The sequence below is a fragment of the Schistocerca nitens genome, chromosome 2 (assembly GCF_023898315.1).
Source record: "Schistocerca nitens isolate TAMUIC-IGC-003100 chromosome 2, iqSchNite1.1, whole genome shotgun sequence".
Lineage (NCBI taxonomy): Eukaryota > Metazoa > Arthropoda > Insecta > Orthoptera > Acrididae > Schistocerca > Schistocerca nitens.
This window is the reverse complement of record NC_064615.1, coordinates 330,386,851-330,407,706: the sequence shown is the minus strand read 5'-3', so window position 1 is coordinate 330,407,706 and position 20,856 is coordinate 330,386,851. Positions and strand designations below refer to the sequence as shown.

Here is a 20,856-nt window from a genome sequence, read left to right as displayed (position 1 = left end):
GTCATAATTTGTTTGGCATCTCAGTGAATATAGCACATTTCCTCGTCTTATGATGATATGTTGATAACCTTTTCGTTTCAAATAAGAATGTTGGTTGTGGTGACTAAATGATACGAATTACCTGCGTTGTTTGGAAAGCCCTTCCTCCAGTTTCTGCTTTTTCCGCTGATTAAAGTTTCTTTTATCGATATATACAGCACTTCTTGCATTGTTTGTATTGGAATATTATTAATAATTTGATTTCGAAAGCCAAATATACGTCTATACTGGCTCAAGTACCGATGTTTACTTACTATCGCCCCATAAATCAATGACAGAAACACAAACGTGCGACAAAAGAAGCTAAGGAAAACTCACTGTTAAATTATTTGTAACGCGTTTGCGTGTATTTGACTCTGCAATGAAGAGTTTTTTCTCCGAAAATTCAGTTTCGTCACACTCTTAGGACCTAGTAAGTAAAGATTTTAGTTACGTTAAATACTTAATATTTATCCCGAGATCGAAACGGAAACATCGTTACATCAGCTGTTCCATCATCATAACTTTCCACGGCCGTTTGCGACAGGGGTTATCAACATACACGTATACTTCCGGGTTACAATGTGGACGGCCTTTCACAAAGATTTGCCCAATTTTGGTGCCGACGTGTAAACAAAAACAACTCTAATTCGGAATAAATTACCAGAATGCGAATATCTAGGCATCAGCTATGTAAGGTACACATGTACAACATATTGATGACATATGAATATTTAGGCTGAACTGGGATTCGAACCCGGATTTCCTGCTCATACTGAACAGTCACATTAACCATTCGGCTATCCGAGACCACCGGGACCGACCCAAAGTTCCAAATGTGTCCCTATACCACAGCCCACGGGAGGTGTACACGGATAGTGGTTAACCCTTTGAGTGCCAGTGGTTTCTGACAGGAACCACCACTTTATTAATGTTTTTGAAGTACCAGCTCCTTTCGCAAGACATAGACATCTAGTGGAACACTGAGGCACATCTACGAAGGTAGTGCACTGAAGCGTCACAATGTTCAAAGCAACAGTCATTGCCGAGATTGTGCTACGTGACCGAAGGAGATTGTGGCACGAGTTTTTTTTATAGTGGTCATACTGAGGAGATCATTGACAGTGAAAGTAAGTGCCTTTAAAGTTACTGTAACGTAAGTTTGAATTTGTACTATTGCTGCTATGAGGGTTTCGAAATGAAAGCACTGGAAATTAAAGCTCTTGAAGATATACATTTATTACATTTCAGGCGCAGTTTTGGTTCTTATTTAAGACTTAAATTTGTTTTAGGCATTATTGGTTCAAATGGCTCTGAGCACTATGGGACTCAACATCTTAGGTCATAAGTCCCCTAGAACTTAGAACTACTTAAACCTAACTAACCTAAGGACATCACACACACCCATGCCCGAGGCAGGATTCGAACCTGCGACCGTAGCAGTCCCGCGGTTCCGGACTGCAGCGCCAGAACCGCTAGACCACCGCGGCCGGCTTTTAGGCATTATTAGTTCACATAAGTTTCGAGATATGGGGTTGTATCTAGGAATACTGCAAAATTGCTTTCAAATATATCTCATAAAATGATGACCCGCCATGGTAGCCGAGCGCGCTAACGCGCTGTTTCCTGGACTGGGGTAGGCGCGCCGGCCCCAGATCAAATCCGCCCGGCGGATTAACGACGTTGGCCGGTGTGCCGGCCAGCTTGGATGTGGTTTTTAGCCAGTTTTCCACATCCCACTAGGTGAATACTGGGCTGGTCCCCACGTCCCACCTCAGTTACACAACTCTCAGACATTTGCAACACATTCACACTATTTCACGATTTACACTGGACGCAGACAGCTGGGGTACACTCATTCTGTCCCAGGGAGCATGGGGTGGCGGCAGGAAGGGCATCCGGCCACCCCTTAAAATTAACCATGCCAACCCTGCGCACAATGTGGGACAAAGGCGGTAGCAAAAGAAGAAGAAGATATCTCATAAAATGATGGGTGGTTGAAAATTCTATGTCCCCAGTCGTTCCAAAATGAAACCACAACTTCCAAACAATTGACTGTGTTTTGCCAAATTCTTTTTGTGTTCATTGCTTACTATGATAATAAAGGTTAATTCTGTGAAAAATGTTAAGATTATATTCCTAGGTGAAACCACTTACTTAAAATTAGTGATTGTTTACTGTTTGCCAAGTGATTTTTGCACTCTTTGCTATAAAAGTCAATTTTGTGCAAAATTTTAGAATTAATTTCTTTTATATTGCTGGGACCCAGTGGAGCAAGGGGACCGCTTGAGATAAGGATGAAATCCGGGTTCCGCTCCTGGTCCTGCACAAATTTTCATCCTGCATTACTAGGTAGAACCTCTACACGTAACACAGCTGGTAACTGCATATTCGCATTCGGCGTATTTATTGAGAATTAATTTCGGACGGCTTTCAAACGTCATTTTTGTCCGTTCATCCACGCGTGTAAGAGAAAAAATCACTAGTTATGACAAAGATGTCTCAGTATATACTGATGGAATAGCTATGTGGACAACTACATATGGCGACCCTAACGCGCACACAAGAAAAAAAAGTCAGTGCTTTGGTGCAGCTGTCATTTGTACTCAGGTGACTCAAGCGATAAGTTTTGCGACACTATTATGGCTGCACGACAGGAACTGACAGACTTCGAACGCGGAATGGTAGTTGGAGCTAAACGAATGGGACATTCCATTTAGGAAATGGTGGGCACTTCAATTTTCCGAGATCCACAGTGTCACGCCTCCGCCGCGAATACCACGTTTCAGACAACGCAGTGGCCAACGGGCATCACTTAACGACCGAGAGCAGCAGCGTCTGCGTACATCTACATCTGCATGGATACTCTGCAAATCATACTTAAGTGCCTGGCAAACAGTTCATCGAACCGCCTTCACTATAAGTCTATTATTCCAATTTCGAACAGCGCGAGGGAAAAACGAACACCAACATCTTTCCGTGCGAGCTCTGATTTTATTATGATGACAGTTTCTCCTTATGAAGGTCGGCATCAACAAAATATTTCCACTTTCTGAGGAAAAAATTGGTGATTCAAATTTCGTGGGAAGATTCCGCTGCGACGGAAAATGCTTTTATTTTAATGACGCCCACCTCAAATCCTCTAGCATGTCAGTGACACTCTCTCCATTATTTCGCGGTAATACAACTAACGCGTACACGACGTGTAAAAGAGCAGTGCTTTGGTGGAGCATTCATTTGTACTCAGCTGCTGCTCTTCTTTGAACTTTCTCGGTGTTCTCCGTTCATTCTACCTCGTAAGGATCCCAGACCGCGCAGCAGTACTCCGAAAGAGGACGGACGGATTTGATTGATTTATCGAGTAACCGTAGTTTAACGGATTCCTTTTAGCACTCGGGTCGGTGGCCTCACACTTTCCATTATTTAGAGTCAACTGTCAATTATAGCACAATATAGACTTCTTTACTAAACTGCAATTGGATTTTTTGCCGGCCCTGGTGGCCGAGAGGTTCTAGGGGCTACAGTTTGGAACCGCGCGACCGCTACGTTCGCAGGTTCGAATTTTGCGTCGGGCATGGATGTGTGTGAAGTCCTTACGTTAGTTAGGTTTCAGTAGTTCTAAGTTCTAGGGGACTGATGACCTCAACAGTTAAGTCCCATAGTGCTCAGAGCCATTTGACCATTTTTTTTTTTTTTTTTTTTTTTTTTTTGGAATTGGTTTTGATCTTCCAATGACTTTACTAGACGGTATTATCTGCAGAGAATCCAAGACGGCTGCTCAGATTGTCTCCTAAGTCGTTCATATAGATATGAAACAGTGGAGGGCCTAAGACACTACCTTGGAGAACGCCAGAAGTCACTTCTGTTTTAATCGATGACTTTCCGTCAGATACTACGAACTGTGACTTCTCTGACAGGAAACCACAAATCCAGTCGCGTAACTGAGACAATATTCCATAAGCTCGCAATGTCACTACACGCCGCTCGTGTGGTACAATATCAATGGCCTTCTGGAAATCTAGAAACACGGAATCAATTTGAAATCCCTTGCCAATAACACTCACACTTTGTGTGAGTAAATAGGTGTCAGTTCTAACAGACAAGCAACAATGTGTGAAATAACCGTGGAGATGTATGTGGGACAAACTACGAGCGTATCCTATAGGGCAGTGCGGCAAAATTCGGCGTTAATGGGCTATGGCTGCAGACGACCGACACGAGTGCCTTTGCTAACAGCACGAAATCGCTTGAAGCGCTTCTCGTGGGATCGAGGCCACATCGGTTGGACCCTAGACGGCTGCCCGATGAATCCCGGTTTGACTTAGTAACGGCTGACGGCAGGATTCAAGTGTGGCATAAACCCTAAGAAGCTATGGACCCAAGTTGTCAACAAAGCACTGTGCATGTTGTGGGCTGTGTTTACACTGGATGGACTGGGTCCTCTGGTCCAACTGAATCGATTAGTGGCTGGAAATGGTTGTGTTTGGTTACCTGCAGCCATTTATGGACTTCATGTTCCCAAACAACAATGCAATTTTTGTGGATGACAATGTCATCGAACCACAACTGTTTGCGATTCGTTTGAAGAACATTCTGGACAATTGGAGAGAACTATTTGGCCACCCAGATCGCCCGACATTAATCTCATCTAACATTTATGGGATATAATCGAGAGATGAGTTCGTGCAGAAAAGACTGCACCGGCAACGCTTTCGCGAATGTGGACGGCTACAGAGGGCTATGGCTCAATATTTCTGCAGGGGACTACCAACGACTTGTTGAGTCTATGTCCAGTCTAGTTCCTGCACTACGCCAGGCAAAAGGAAGTCCGACACGATACTTTGACACGACTTTTGTCACCTCAGTGTAGGAACAATATGACAGGGGTTCTACACAGACATCTACATGAATACTCTGTAAATCACATTTAAGTGCGTGGCAGAAGGTTCTTCGAACCACCTTCACAATTCGCTGTTACTGCAATCTCGTGCAGCGCGCGGAAAGAACGAACACCTACATCTTTCCGTACGAGCTCTGATTTGCCTTATTTTATCGTGGTGATCGTTTCTCCCTATATAGGTCGGTGTCAACAAAATATTTTCGCTTTCGGAGGAGAAAGCTGGTGATTAGAATTTCGTGAGAACATTTCTCCGCTACGAAAAACGCCTTTCTTTTAATGATGTCCAGCCTAAATCCCGCATCATCTCAGTGACACTCTCTCCCCTATTTCGCGATTTTACAAAACGTGCTGCCCTTCTTTGAACTTTTTCGATGTACTCCGTCAGTCCCATCTGGTAAGGATCCCACACCGTGCAGCAGTATTCCAAAAGCGGACGGACAAGCGTATTGTAGGCAGTCTCCTTAGTAGGTTCGTTACATTTTCTAAGCGTCCTGCCAATAAAACGCAGTCTTTGGTTAGCCCTCCCCACAACGTCTTCTATGTGTTCCTTCGAATTTAAGTTGTTCATAATTGTAATACCTAGGTATTTAGTTGAATTTACGGCTTTTAGATTAGAGTGATTTATCGTGTAACTGAAGTGTAACGGCCGGCCGCGGTGGTCTAGCGGTTCTAGGCGCTCAGTCCGGAACCGCGCCACGGCTACGGTCGCAGGTTCGAATCCTGCCTCGGGCATGGATGTGTGTGATGTCCTTAGGTTAGTTAGGTTTAAGTAGTTCTAAGTTCTAGGGGACTGATGACCACAGATGTTAAGTCCCATAGTGCTCAGAGCCATTTGAACCATTTGAAGTGTAACGAATTCCTTTTAGCACTCACGTGGATGACCTCACACTTTTCGTTATTTAGGGTCAATTGCCAATTTTTGCACCATTCAGATATCTTTTCTAAATGGTTTTGCAATTTGTTTTGATCTTCTGATGACTTTATTACTCGATAAACGACAGCGTCATCTGCGAACAGCCTGAGACGACTGCTCAGATTGTCTCCCAAATCGTTTATATAGATTTTATGCGTACCTCCGAAATTAAACTTGTATTTTCGCGAACATATCGAGTGTAAATTGAAGTGACCACCAACTATTATCGTATGAGTCGGGTACGTGTTTGAAATCAAACTCAAGTTTTTTTTAACCTTTCAGTAACTGTATCAAATGGTTCAAATGGCTCTGAGCACTATGGAACTTAACTTCTGAGGTCATCAGTCCCCTAGAACTTACAACTACTTAAACCTAACTAACCTAATGAGACCACACACATCCATGCCCGAGGCAGGATTCGAACCTGCGACCGTAGCGGTCGCGCGGCTCCAGACTGTACATCTACATCTACATGATTACTCTGCAATTCACATTTAAGTGCTTGGCAGAGGGTTCATCGAAGCACAATCATACTATCTACCATTCCACTCCCGAACAGCGCGCGGGAAAAACGAACACCTAAACCTTTCTGTTCGAGCTCTGATTTCTCTTATTTTATTTTGATGACCATTCCTACCTATGTAGGTTGGGCTCAACAAAATATTTTCGCATTCAGAAGAGAAAGTTGGTGACTGAAATTTCGTAAATAGATCTCGCCGCGACGAAAAACGTCTTTGCTTTAATGACTTCCATCCCAACTCGCGTATCATACGATCTGCCACACTCTCTCCCCTATTACGTGATAATACAAAAGGAGCTGCCCTTTTTTGCACCCTTTCGATGTTCTCCGTCAATCCCACCTGGTAAGGATCCCACACCGCGCAGCAATATTCTAACAGAGGACGAACGAGTGTAGTGTAAGCTGTCTCCTTAGTGGACTTGTTGCATCTTCTAAGTGTCCTGCCAATGAAACGCAACCTTTGGCTCGCCTTCCCCACAATATTATCTATGTGGTCTTTCCAACTGAAGTTGTTCGTAATTTTTACACCCAGGTACTTAGTTGAAGTGACAGCCTTGAGAATTATACTATTTATCGAGTAATCGAATTCCAACGGATTTCTTTTGGAACTCATGTGGATCACCTCACACTTTTCGTTATTTAGCGTCAACTGCCCCCTGCCACACCATACAGCAATCGTTTCTAAATCGCTTTGCAACTGATTCTGGTCTTCGGATGACCTTACTAGACGGTAAATTACAGCATCATCTGCGAACAACCTAAGAGAACTGCTCAGATTGTCACCCAGGTCATTTATATAGATTAGAAACAGCAGAGGTCCCAGGACACTTCCCTGGGGAACACCTGATACCACTTCAGTTTTACTCGATGATTTGCCGTCTATTACTACGAACTGCGACCTTCGTGACAGGAAGCGCCTAGAACCGATCGGCCACTCCGGCCGGCAATAAGTGTAGCACCTGAATTGGGAGGTCGGTAAAAGGATCCTATTATTATTTTAAGTCGGTTGCCAACAATGACCTCTGCCCATACTAACTCACAGGAAGTATCTACTTCAATTTCGCGACAAGTTAAACTACTTTTGACAGCTACAGTAGACGAGGAGTAGATCGAAAGAAAATAGCCGTTCGTGTAAAAAGGGAAGGAGAAGAGTGTAAGCCTACCTGTACGTGCCTTCCCAGCCGTTGACTGGTGTGTCGGTGGTGACGTCTGGCTGCGGAGAAGTTGACGGCTGACTCTCTGTAGCGGTGGCGGGCGGTTCCTTCGCGGTCGTGACAGTGGTGGCTGAGATGGAGCTGGTAGTACCGATGGTGGTGGTGGTGGTGGCAGAAGACGCCCCACCGGCGGCGGCCTGTGAGAGGCGGTCGACCTCGGCGTTGGCGGCGGCCAGGTTGACGGCGAGCGTGACGGTGGAGGCGGCGAGGGCGGCGGCGGCCACCCCCAGCAGCAGCGAGGGCCAGTGGCCCAGCAGGAACGAGGAGCACGTCATGTCCGGCCGCGGGCTGTGGGCTGCCGGCACTGTCGCGCCGCGCGCCCGCCGCGGCCTTATGTAGCCGGCAACAGGTGCCGGCCAGCTGCGCCACGCGCCCTCTTATCGCGACGGCCCCTTCACGTACTTATCCGCGCCTACCTAATACATCAAACTCCTGCATAAATTAACTGTAACTTCCTCCGTACATCGTTTCTGCACTCAAATGGCCTTGATGCCTTCCTGAAAGACAGTCTCCACTCATTCCAAATTAATAATATAAGTGTAGACAGGTGTGGCTTAAATTCAAAGAAATAGTATCGGCAGCGATTGAGAGATTTATACCAAATAAATTAACAAACGACGGAGCTTGATACACAAAACGGGTTAGAACACTGTTGCAGAAACAACGAAACAAACATGCCAAATTTAAACAGACGCTAAATCCCCAAGATTGGCGATCCTTTACAGAAGCTCGAAATTTAGCGCGGAGTTCAATGCGAGACGGCCATAACTGTTTCCACAACGAAACTTTGTCTCGAAACCTGGCAGAAAATCCAAAGAGATTCTAGTCGTATGTTAGCGGCAAGATAGCAATGGAGGTACTATCGAAGACAGTGGTGCCAAAGCACAGTTACTAAACACAGCCTTCCGAAATGCCTTCACAAAAGAAGACGAAGTAAATATTCCAGAATTCGAATCGAGAACAGCTGCCAACATGAATAACGTAGAAGTAAATATCCTCGGAGTAGTGAAGCAACTTAAATTACTTAATAATAGCAAGTCCTCTGGTCCAGACTGTATACCAATTAGGTTCCTTTCGGAGTATGCTCATGCATTAGCTCCATACTTAACAATCATATACAACCGTTCGCTCGACAAAAGATCCGTACCCAAAGAGTGGAAAGTTGCACAGGTCACACCAATATTCAAGAAAGGTAGTAGGAGTAATCCACTAAATTACAGGTCCATATCGATAACGTCGATATCCAGCAGGATTTTAGAACATATATTGTGTTCGAACATAATGAATTACCTCAAAGAAAACTGTCTATTGACACACAGTCAACATGGGTTTAGAAAACATTGTTCTTCTGAAACACAACTAGCTCTTTGTTCACATGAAGTGCTGAGTGCTATTGACAAGGGATTTCGATCGATTCCGTATTTCTGGATTTCCGGAAGGCTTTTGACACTGCACCACACAAGCGGCTCGAAGTGAAATTGCGTGCATATGGAATATCGTCTCAGTTATGTGACTGGATTTGCGATTTCCTGTCAGAGAGGTCACAGTTGGTAGTAATTGACGGAAAGTCATCGAGTAAAACAGAAGTTATTTCTGGCGTTGCCCAAGGTAGTGTTATAGGCCCTTTGCTTTTCATTATCTATATAAACGATTTGGAAGACAATCTGAGCAACCGTCTTCGGTTGTTTGCAGATGACGCTGTCGTTTATCGACTAATAAAGTCATCAGAAGATCAAAACTGCAAAACGATTTAGAAACAATACCTGGATGGTGCTAAAAGTGGCAGTTGACCATAAATAACGAGAAGTTTGAGGTCATCCGCATGAGTGCTAAAAGGAACTCGTTAAACTTCGGTTACACGATAAATCTGTCTAATCTAAAAGCCGTAAATTCAACTAAATACCTAGGTATTACAATTACGAACAACTTAAATTGGAAGGAACACATAGAAAATGTTGTGGGGAAGGCTAACCAACGACTGCGTTTTATTGGCAGGACACTTAGAAAATGTAACAGACCTACTAAGGAGACTGCCTACATTACGCTTGTCCGTCCTCTTTTAGAATGCTGCTGCGCGGTGTGGGATCCTTACCAGATAGGACTACATCGAAAAAGTTCAAAGAAAGGCAGCACGTTTTGTATTATCGCGAAATATGGGAGAGAGTGTCACAGAAATGATACAGGATTTGGGATGGACATCATTAAAAGAAAGGCGTTTTTCGTTGCGACGGAATCTTGTCACGAAATTCCAATCACCAACTTTCTCTTCTGAATGCGAAAATATTTTGTTGACACCGACTTACATAGGGAGGAACGATCACAAAGATAAAATAAGGGAAATCAGAGATCGTACGGAAAGATATAGGTGTTCTTACTTCCCGCGCGCTTTACGAGATTGGAATAATAAAGAATTGTGAAGGTGGTTCGATGAACCCGCTGCCAGGCACTTAAATGTGATTTCCAGAGTATCCATGTACGTAGATGTAGATGTAGAACGTGGATTCGTAAATGCCAGTCACACAGACGGTTATCTTCAAACGCGGTACATACCCGCAACAACGAACAGTAAATCAAGCAAGGAAGATTAGGGTAAACCCTAATCTTCCTTGCTTGATTTACTGTTCGTTGTTGTTAGGGTAAACCCTAATCTTCCTTGCTTGATTTACTGTTCGTTGTTGCGGGTATGTACCGCGACGTCCAGTCGACATCAAATCATTAGAGACGAAACGCAAGCTCGGAATGTTTCAAGGGTAGGGAAGGAGGTCCGCCGTGCCTTATGAAAGGAACGATCCCGGAATTTGCATGGGGCGATGTAGGGAGGTTACGCAAACCGTAAACCTTGACGGCTGGACGCGGATTTGAACCGTCGTCCTCCCGAATGAGAGTCCAATGTGCTAATCACTGCATCATTTCGTTCCCTGAAATTAAAATTAGGGCTTTTGTAATACAGCGCAACGAGTAGAAGAAAAACGACAGTCAAACGTTTAGTAAACATTTAGACAGTGTTTCAAATTGCGTAATGCATTTAGATATAAGTAAAATTATCTTTATTAATCAAATAATCGTCCGATCACACGGACAACATAACGATACTTAGCTAGACACAGTATCACAGCTTTGCGGTCGCTGAGGGTCGCAGCAATCTGAAGCAGAGAGTAGTCGACACGAAGTATTCGGAATGGTGTCCACCTTTAATGATCTGTACTAGGGGGCCGGAAGGCCAACTTATCGCGCCCTTACTATAGTTATACTGTTCGGGGCTCATAACATAGGATTTACCTATGTTAACAACTGATAAAAAAGGTCGGAACAAATGTTTCCCGACGTGTTATTCCGACAGGCCAGTATTTGCTCTTGAGCATAATGTTTGACATCCACTGGTCCACACTGACAGGCACAGTCGACCTAATGATGCAATTACGACTGTGCTGAAAATATCAGGTAGTAAATTATGGGACATTTTGTGGGAAGACACTCAAGCAGAGAAAAAACAACTAGCACACTGATATGTACATATTTTCGCTGAGGAGCCAAAGAAACTGGTACGCCTGCCTAATATCGCGTAGAGCCACGCGAGCACGCAGGAGTGCTGCAACACGACGTGACATGGGCTCAATTAATGTCTGAAGTAGTGCTGGAGGGAACTGGCAGCACGAATCCTGCAGCAGGGCAGTCCATAAATCCATAAGAGTACGGTAGGACTGGAGATTTCTTCTGAACAACACGTTGCAAGGTATCCGACATATGCTCAGTAATGTCCATGTCTGGGGAGTTTTGTGGCCAGCGGAAGTGTGTAAACCCAGAAGAGTGTTCCTGGAGCCACTCTATAGCAATTCTGGACGTGTGAGGCGTCGGATTGTCCTGCTGGAATTGCTCAAGTTCGTTGGAATGCACAATGGACATGAATGGATGGAGGTGATCAGTCACCTGTCACCTGTCAGACTCTTATCTAGACGTATCAGGGATTCCATGTCATTCCAACTTCACAAGACCCACACCATTACAGAGCCTCCACCAGCTTGAACAGTCCCCTGCTGACATGCAGGGTCCTTGGATTCATGAGGGTGTCTCCATACCCGTACACGTCCATCCACTCGATACAGTTTGAAACGTGACTCGTCGACCAGGCAACATGCTTCCAGTATCCATTGTTGACGGAACCAGGCGAAACGTAAAGCTTTGTGTCGTGCAGCCATCAAGGAGTAACGAGTGGGCCTTCGGTTCCGAAAGCCGACATCGATGATGTTTCGCTGAATGGTTCGCATGCTGCCACTTGTCGATGACTCGATATTGAAATATGCAGTAGTTTGCGGAAGGGTTGCACTTCTATCACGTTGAATGATTGTCTCCAATCGTCGTTGGTCCCGTTATTGCAGGATCTTTTTCCGAGTGCAGCGATGTCGGAGATTCGATGTTTTACCGGATTCCTGATATTCACGGTGTAGTTGTGAAACGGTCGTACAGGAAAATCCCAACTTCTTCTCTACTTCGGAAATGCTGTGTCCCATCGCACGTGCGCCGACTGTAACACCACGTTCAGACTCACTGAAATCTTGATAACCTGTCATTGCAGCAGCAGTAACTGATCTACCAACTGCACCGTTGTTGACTTATGCACGCGTTGTCAACCGCCGTGCCGTATTCTGGTTGTTTACATATCACTGTATTTGAATACGCATGCCTATAGCAGTTTTTTTGGCGCTTCATTGTGGGTACAACATATAAAAATATTTTTCGCTTATACCCGTTACACCCGTATATATTAAAATGTGGACGACTTCTTGCAAAATAAAACGTCACACAGAGAGGACATCAATCGGACTTATGGCACAGGTCGACTGGTATTCCTCACAGCTCTGTGCTGCTGCCTGTTCTTTTTAACATCTATGTAAATGACACGACCGTCGATCCCCACTGCCACTTCGCACAGTATGTCGTCCACACGGCGCTCTTAACGCCCGGGCACAACAGTTGAAACGTCCCCTTAGAACAATTATACACGACTGTGCTTAAACTGACACACAATATTTTTAGCGCAACGCAATCTGACTTTCAAAAACCCCTACAAAAGAATGGCCCTGACTAACATTAACCTATACCTTTCACAAATCAACGCAATCTGACTTTCAAAAACCCCTACAAAAGAATGGCCCTGACTAACATTAACCTATACCTTTCACAAATCACTTACCTCACCAAAAATCTTCGTTACTCGAACTAATGCAATACAGCGAGCGCCACTACTGGCAGCTAAATAAAAGATTCAAACTACTGAAGGCACTAACTACTGATAGGCATAGTTAGCAAATGAAAGATTTTAATAGAGAACAAACAATGTATTTACCTTAATAATGTTGAAAACTCATAATATACATAACAGATCATTGTATATCTTACAAATTTCCAAACTCCGCCATCTCTCTCCCCATATCCACCACCGCTGGCGGCTCACCTCCAACTGCGCAACGCTACGCGCTGTTTACATCCAGCTGCCGCTGCCCAACACTACAATGGCAGACAACAATGCAAACTAGCCACAGACTGCACACAGCACAGCCAGTGATTTTCATACAGAGGTGGCGTTACCAATAAAAAAACCCAAACAGGCTACTTACATAGCCCCCATGCTCCCCACAAAAAATTTTACAAATTGTTTTGGGCACTGGCCAATACAGATTTGAAAAAAATTTTCATAATTATAATTACAATAACAAAGAAATCAAATGCACACACTTATTGATACAATGTTGGTCAAAAGCTAAAATTTTCTCACAGTCCATAAAGAGAGTCCTGATCATTCATCACATTAACATTGCAGTGTTTTTCTCAAAGTCTGAGCAGTAAAAGAAAATGCACACGGAAGTAGAGGATTTCCATGCAATCTTGAATCAGTAGTGTTGTCCTTCCAACGGAAAGACAGTGCTGACCCTTGACATGCAGACAGGTATTGGTCCACAGCAGAGCAAACCCACCGCAGAGTCAGTCGAAGTTTTGAAGAATATTGGTAGGTAGGTCATCACAGAGCAGATCACTGTAGTCCTGGTAGAGAGTATGGTATTGGTGGGCCACCAGAGGAGCAGACCCACTGCAGTCCTTGTAGAAATAATGGTATTGGTGAGTCAGCAAAGGTGTAGACCCACTGTAATCCTTGTAGAAATAATGGTACTGGTGAGTCAGCAAAGGTGTAGACCCACTGTAGTCCTTGTACAAATAATGGTATTGGTGGGTCATCAAAGATGCAGACCCACTGTAGTCCTTGTAGAGATGGCCAGCAGCCATCTGTTGCGACTGTGCAGGTGCACAATCACCATTGAAGAGTCTTGCGGATAATATAGCAAGTTCATAACCACCACTTGTGCACTCACAAAGTTTTTGGAATTGTCCTTAGAACCAGCAATGCTGTTATCCAGTCCCTTGCTGAATTATTAACACACGTGCAAGCACTAACAGTCCCAACTTCTCACATACTGTGCATATACTATGACCAACAGAAACGTGTGCAGTGAAATGATACTTGATTTGAAGAACTGGTAACAATTACAATTTGCTAACATAAAAATACAATAACAAAGGTACAAAATACATCATTAAAGAACATAACAATACAGATAACATTTGTAGTAACACAGGCTTTACAAAAGAATAGAAATATACATATACATCAGTGTTACAGGAATTATGACATAAGTACATACATAAAAGATCAGAATAACTTTCGAAACATCAACATGACCATTAAATCAAATCAGAATAAATAATGTCTAAACACCTTTATGAAGAAAATAACATAGTATTTGAAACATAAATCTTATTAGCTAAACACATAAAGACAGGAAGAACATAAATACACAAGGGTACACAAACACATAGTGGGATATCACAAGGAAAGGACAGGGTTTGTTTTACTGGAGTATTTTGCAAACAAAACTTTCTTTACTTCTCGGAGATCTCCCTTCATTCGTCATTATTTCCAAAAAGTCCTATCTATACCTGCTTTCTGTACTTTTCTCGTATAACCTCTCAGTGCATTTCTTCAAATTCATCGCAATTCATTCTCTTATAGGCTACCCCCTCTTAAGCTAACTTAAATCTACTGAGCTCAGATGCTAAACTAAGGGACGAGGCAATGCAGCAGCACAAAACAAATAACACAAACAGCAATAAAAAATTGGAAATTTGCAAAGCAAGCTACAGTAAATCTAAATTACCAAGCAATTCAACATTACAACTAATATGAGGCAATGTGCAGCAAAACAAGAAAAATAAATCTGGCTTAGCAGAGTAACACAAATTAAAATTCAGTAGCACTATGCCTGGCAAACAGCAGCAGTAAATGCTATAACGTATACCTAAGCATGACAAAGCTCAAGCAGAAAAAATAGTACACTAAAGATAACAATGCAGACAAGGGAAATGTTTATTCACATCATAATATCTATATCATTAAAGTGGTGCACCACAAAAACTAATTGTACAAAAAATTACCAAGTACTTGAAAAGAAAGTTATATATGCAGTTATTGTTATCAGTCCCTTCTTATTGTTCTTTCCATTCCAAGAGCTCCTTTTTCGAAGAATGTGGATCATAAAATAATTATTTAATAGAACTGTTGACAGAAAGTGTTCACATTAGCAAATGCATCTAAGTTTATTTTATAAAACTAATGCTGCAACACAGCTGGAAACCAGATATCAAATGAAATAAGCAACTATGTACAAAGGAAAGCATAAGAACATCATTCAGTAGTCATGAGGCATTTCATAAGTTAGTAGAAAAATCTCTCAACTAGAGAGACAGTAGTCATAATCAGGTGTATAGACATAAAAATATTTCTCGTCATTTCATTAGGCATTTCAGTAAATATCATAAATTAAGAGCTCCACAGTGTAATCATATGTTTTCAAGTTCGACCATGTCGTTTTTGCGATGCTTTCTACAAAGGAATGTCAATAGCGAGGATAATGGCCTCCCTTTTTTTTTCTCCACCTGTACCTCTGAAAGGCACACGCTAATGACTTTTTTTTTTCAGGCGACTGTCGCCGAGCTGGGTGCCCACGACGCATTACGTGCAGGTGGTCACTTAACTTTCTTACCGAAATATTTACGACACCAGTTTCCGCTACAGTGACAGTCTCATATAAAAATATTTCACAGGTCAAGAATTTGGGTTACAAATCTGTAGAAATAAAATCCTGTAAATATAACAGAGTCCAAAAAATTTTCAGTGGCATTGTAATACATTCACGCAGGTACATACATTTCATAAACCTTAAAGTACGATTCTTGGTTTCCAACATCCTTTTTCACAAGTCAGAGTCCCTAACCACTACTCATTATTCCTTACCTTATTCGTCGACACTTCTTCAATATTTTATGATAACAGATACGTAGCATACTCAAATAACTCATATAGCATCAGTTTATTGACCATAAACATACCTCAGCGGCATAATACACATCGTCGTCGTAAAAATAACATCATAACACCTCAGTCAACTCTCAAAATCGTCGTAGCTTTCTGCAATAATGTCAAAACCTAAAAAAAATTCTCTGCTCATTTCAATAGTCATCTACCTCAAACGTACTTTAAAAATTATGATCCCAACCAAATACATCATTCAAAGCTCTCATAGTATCACAATGGTTCTGAAAAAATATGAACAGTTCACAAAGTACAAACAACATACAATTTCGTAAGTGTGAAGTTATCCAATGGTTTAATTACGTAAACGTCTGTCACTGATGTAGTAAAATAAATGTTTGTCTCTCTCAGGTAAATAATCAGATAGCTGTGTAATTCTGTGTTAGAGAAATATGGTACCGATGTGTAAAGTTGTATAAGCAAATACCATATTAGCTAGGGCTCCTTGTGCTTGCCAAACACATGGTACACAAAGTATGCTTTTACCCCCCTGAGGATTAATGTAATTATACCCTCAGGTGTTACAGATTACAGCAATGGAATGAAATGTATCACGGAAAACCCTTGTATCATTGCACTTCAAATATCTTTAAAAAAATAAATGTTTTAAGTGCGAAATTAATCACTCAAATACGTGTACTGTAGCGCTAAACTGTGCGTCATGTTGTAAGATAATCTCTGTGGAAGTCTCATAGTTATCGTCCTCCGAAAGCTAAATTCTGCAGAAGTCAATGTACTTACCTCATGATAAACAAAAGTGAAATGCTTTGTGTATAGATATCATAGTTATTACGCTTATTGTTGTGATGAAGAAAGTACTGTACTGTAACGTATTGTTGTGCTACGGAAAAGGCTGTCTCATTGTAGCTATACCACAAAAGTTACTACTAAAACATGTTTTACTTTCCAGAATAAAACAGAAAACTGTGCAGATATGAAAGAGAAACACTGCAAAAGCAACATTGTAAACTGTCACTCATTAGTAGCGTCGTGATAAAAATCGTGTAGCTGTCACATAAACTAACCACTGTGTCATCTGGTATCTCACAGAAAGTACTTTAAATCCAGAATGTATTTTCAAGTAAACCAAAATGTTGCATTAAAATCTCATTAGCAGTACCAGTATGTGCCCTAAGTATGTAAGCCTGATAGTCGTTACGTAATCGTGCAACTAACAAGCAAGAATGTACAAATACAACACTGTGTAGTCTGTTCACTATAACAATGCATTCGTAATTTCTGTTTAAAAATGTTCCCTAGGTTCTAGGCTAGATATTTAACTTCAAACATTGTTGCATGTTAACAGTTTCTTAAGTCTGACAAAGCATACTAGAAATATGAAGTGAAAAGTTTTATGGCAAAGACAAAGTTAAAAAGCAGATTATCTTTCAATAAACGGTTTTACATGTGAAATGTGGTGTAAACCTTTACTCCTCCTAGTACGCAGAGTTTCAATTTCAACGCAATTATCGTGTGGTATACGTCGGTAAAGAATACTGGAATTTTTCTCAAGGTTAGCGTCTGTTATTTTTCTCTGAGTCAGCCGGCGCACCTGGCTGCCTGCGGTGCGAGTCATTGTCTGTTCCTTTGTTGGCGCGCGTCGTTATTGGGATTAGGAGACCTAGCTTCTACAAATTCACGTTGTCGAAAGTGCCCTGCTCTGTTTGAATCCCGCCAGTTCTGATGAAATTCAGGTCTGTCGTTATGATTATCTCGTCTGTCGTCATGTCGGTAGATTTCATAATTTCTTTCTTGTCGGTCATGTGATGGAGAATTTCTTCCTGAATCGTACCTGCGCGCTGAACTGTTGCGTCTGAAGTTATTCTGTCTCCCTTGATAATAATTGTTTTGGTTCCCATATTGTCTGTTTCTAAGGTAATCTCTGTCATATTCATTACTACAGAAATGAGATCTTTGTCTGTAACTATTATTACTCTGCCAGTGGTTGTCATATGGGTGGTGTCTGTTTCGGTCACGATTTGCGTTGTAAGAATAGCCTTGTTGTGTCCAGTTATTGTTTCTGTCGTCACGGAATTGTGACGTATGTGACCTGTAGTGATTGTTTTCCTGTTTTCGCATCCGGCGACTGTCTGTGTCAATTTCTAATTCTTGTAGGAATCCCTGAAAAGCTTCAATGTCGTCCTTGCAACGTCCTGCCAAAATAATATTTCTTAAATGTTCAGGCAATTTCATTAAGCAAATGCGGATGAGTTCTGAGGGGCTGTATGGGTTTGTCAGGTACTGATTCTTGTGCAACATGTCTTCAAAATATTTCACAAGACTGGAAAATTCAGATTGTTCGAAATGTTTCATCATTATGATGCTATATTTTACTCGGTCTTGTGTAGCTTGAGACCAATATGCTGAGAGGAAGGCATGATAAAATTCTCCTTCACTGTGACAATCGTGAATGACCGATCGCATTCTTACAGCTGGTTCATTCTCTAAGTAGCCACACATAAATTCTAATCTGTGTTCTAACGACCAGTTGGGAGGAAAACAATGAGAGAATTGATGGAGCCATGCTTGTGGATGAATGTCGTTGCCAGAATTCGTAAATGTTTTGAATTTACGTGTAGTAATGAACAGCTTATAGTCAAAGTCATCATGTCGGCGAGTCGCATATCGGTCATTGTTACGTCGTTTCGGCGGTTCCATTTCAAAATTCGGTGCACCTTGCCAATTTCTTTCATAGTTTCCGAAATGCCCTGTGTTATTATTTTGTGGCTTTTCCGTATTTCTATGTCCCTCTTCGCGTATTAGGGCGCGAGTGTCCTCCGAAATACGTAATTCTTGTATTACCTGTGTCAGCTGATCTTGTACTTCCCGGATTTCTCTTTGGTGTTGCGTATTTATTTGATTCTGATTTTGTTTGAATTTCCTAATTTGTTCACATTCTTCTGTGTCATTAAAAACTACCGGTCTTGTGTCATTCAGATCATCATCCACCTTTGTAGATAAGTTAGTGAACTGATCCGAAAGTTCGGCTACTTTCTCCGATAGTGTACTTATTTCCTCAGTGTGTTTTTCTGAACCAAGTTTCAGAGTATCTACTGTGTCCTTTAAGTTTTCCTGAGTTTTTGCAAGTTGCGTAACCGAATCGGTAGATGCAACTGAGTCAATTTTAGCTTGCAAGGTGTCGTGATTTTCATGAACAATGGTTTGCAGTTCTTTTATGGCTGCTTCGTGATTCTATAATGCATTTTCATGCCGCCAAAAAATAGGTTGGAAATGCTCACAAATTTGTGTTTTTACGTCATTACAGACTTCTTGAAATTTCCATTCGATGTTATGTAACTCAGTAGTTAAGTCTTCACGTGTTTGTTCAAGCGTATGTTCCACTGAGTCTAACTTTTGAAGCTTTTGTTCCATTGCGTCTAACTTTTGAAGATTTTGTCCCAATTGTTTCTGATTTTGTTCAAGTGTTGTGTCTAACTTTTGTAGCTTTTGTCCCATTTGTTGCATTAACTGTAATAACAACGCACTGGTGTCTGAAACATGTTCCTCAGTACTTTTCGGCAGTGAATTTACACCGGCAACATTGACATTTTGACAAGCAGAAAATGTGTCTTGACTTATTTGAGAAAACGGTGAGGACCCAAAACCTGAATCTGCAGTATTCGCAAGATTGTGTCCTGTCATTCCCGATTCCTGAGGCGAGCTGTTGCCGACCGATCGATCGATAATGCTTCCCTGTTCACTATTTGTTTCACTGTCTACGCCATTGTTTGCCGCGCGCTCCATTTCCCTATGCACTATTACCAAATTACTACTTTGAATGTCTGTTACATCATTACACAGTGGTGCTGATAAGCTACGCTCGTCGTCACTATTATTTCTCAGTTTACTTTGGAGCCTAGTGTTACGTTTTTCACACGCCATTATTGTTACAATATTTCACACGATAACACAGAAAAGCACAATTTGAAGAGCAAAAATAAGAGAACACATTAACATAACACTGAAAATAATATCTAGTTAATTGCAAGCGCAGCTGCGAAATACTTGCTGCAAATCTACATGCATGCCACAACTGTTTTACTGTACAACAATGAAACACTACAACTACAAAGGAAATTCTCTCTATAATTACGCGCTAGCAATAAACAATAGCTACACTAATTACACAAACTACAAGAAAAAAATCAGAAGATTCCAGTGAGGTATCCTCGGCAAAGGGTCGACATATGAAACGTCCCCTTAGAACAATTATACACGACTGTGCTTAAACTGACACACAATATTTTTAGCGCAACGCAATCTGACTTTCAAAAACCCCTACAAAAGAATGGCCCTGACTAACATTAACCTATACCTTTCACAAAACACTTACCTCACCAAAAATCTTCGTTACTCGAACTAATGCAATACAGCGAGCGCCACTACTGGCAGCTAAATAAAAGATTCAAACTACTGAAGGCACTAACTACTGATAGGCATAGTTAGCAAATGAAAGATTTTAATAGAGAACAAACAATGTATTTACCTTAATAATGTTGAAAACTCATAATATACATAACAGATCATTGTATATCTTACAAATTTCCAAACTCCGCCATCTCTCTCCCCATATCCACCACTGCTGGCGGATCACCTCCAACTGCGCAACGCTACACGCTGTTCACATCCAGCTGCCGCTGCCCAACACTACAATGGCAGACAACAATGCAAACTAGCCACAGACTGCACACAGCACAGCCAGTGATTTTCATACAGAGGTGGCGTTACCAATAAAAAAAAACCTAAACAGGCTACTTACACAGTGACCAACTGATCAATCGTCTCCAGCGGCAGTTGTGTTTTTACGCGAATTAACTTACTCAATGCAGCCAAGACCACAGCCGCCAATCTCAAAAAACTGACCGGTTC

General features: G+C 41.9%; 1 protein-coding gene across 1 annotated transcript in view; it reads right to left on the bottom strand.

Moving 5' to 3' along the window:
- Positions 1-7,846, bottom strand: part of LOC126236128 (glutamyl aminopeptidase-like) — a 470,917-nt gene extending 463,071 nt beyond the window's left edge. Inside the window, exon 1 of the mRNA XM_049945203.1 lies at positions 7,515-7,846. Within this exon, the coding sequence (XP_049801160.1) occupies positions 7,515-7,840 (326 nt within the window). The 5' untranslated portion in view covers positions 7,841-7,846. The remainder of the gene's footprint in view (positions 1-7,514) is intronic.
- Between the last annotated feature and the right edge of the window lie 13,010 nt (positions 7,847-20,856).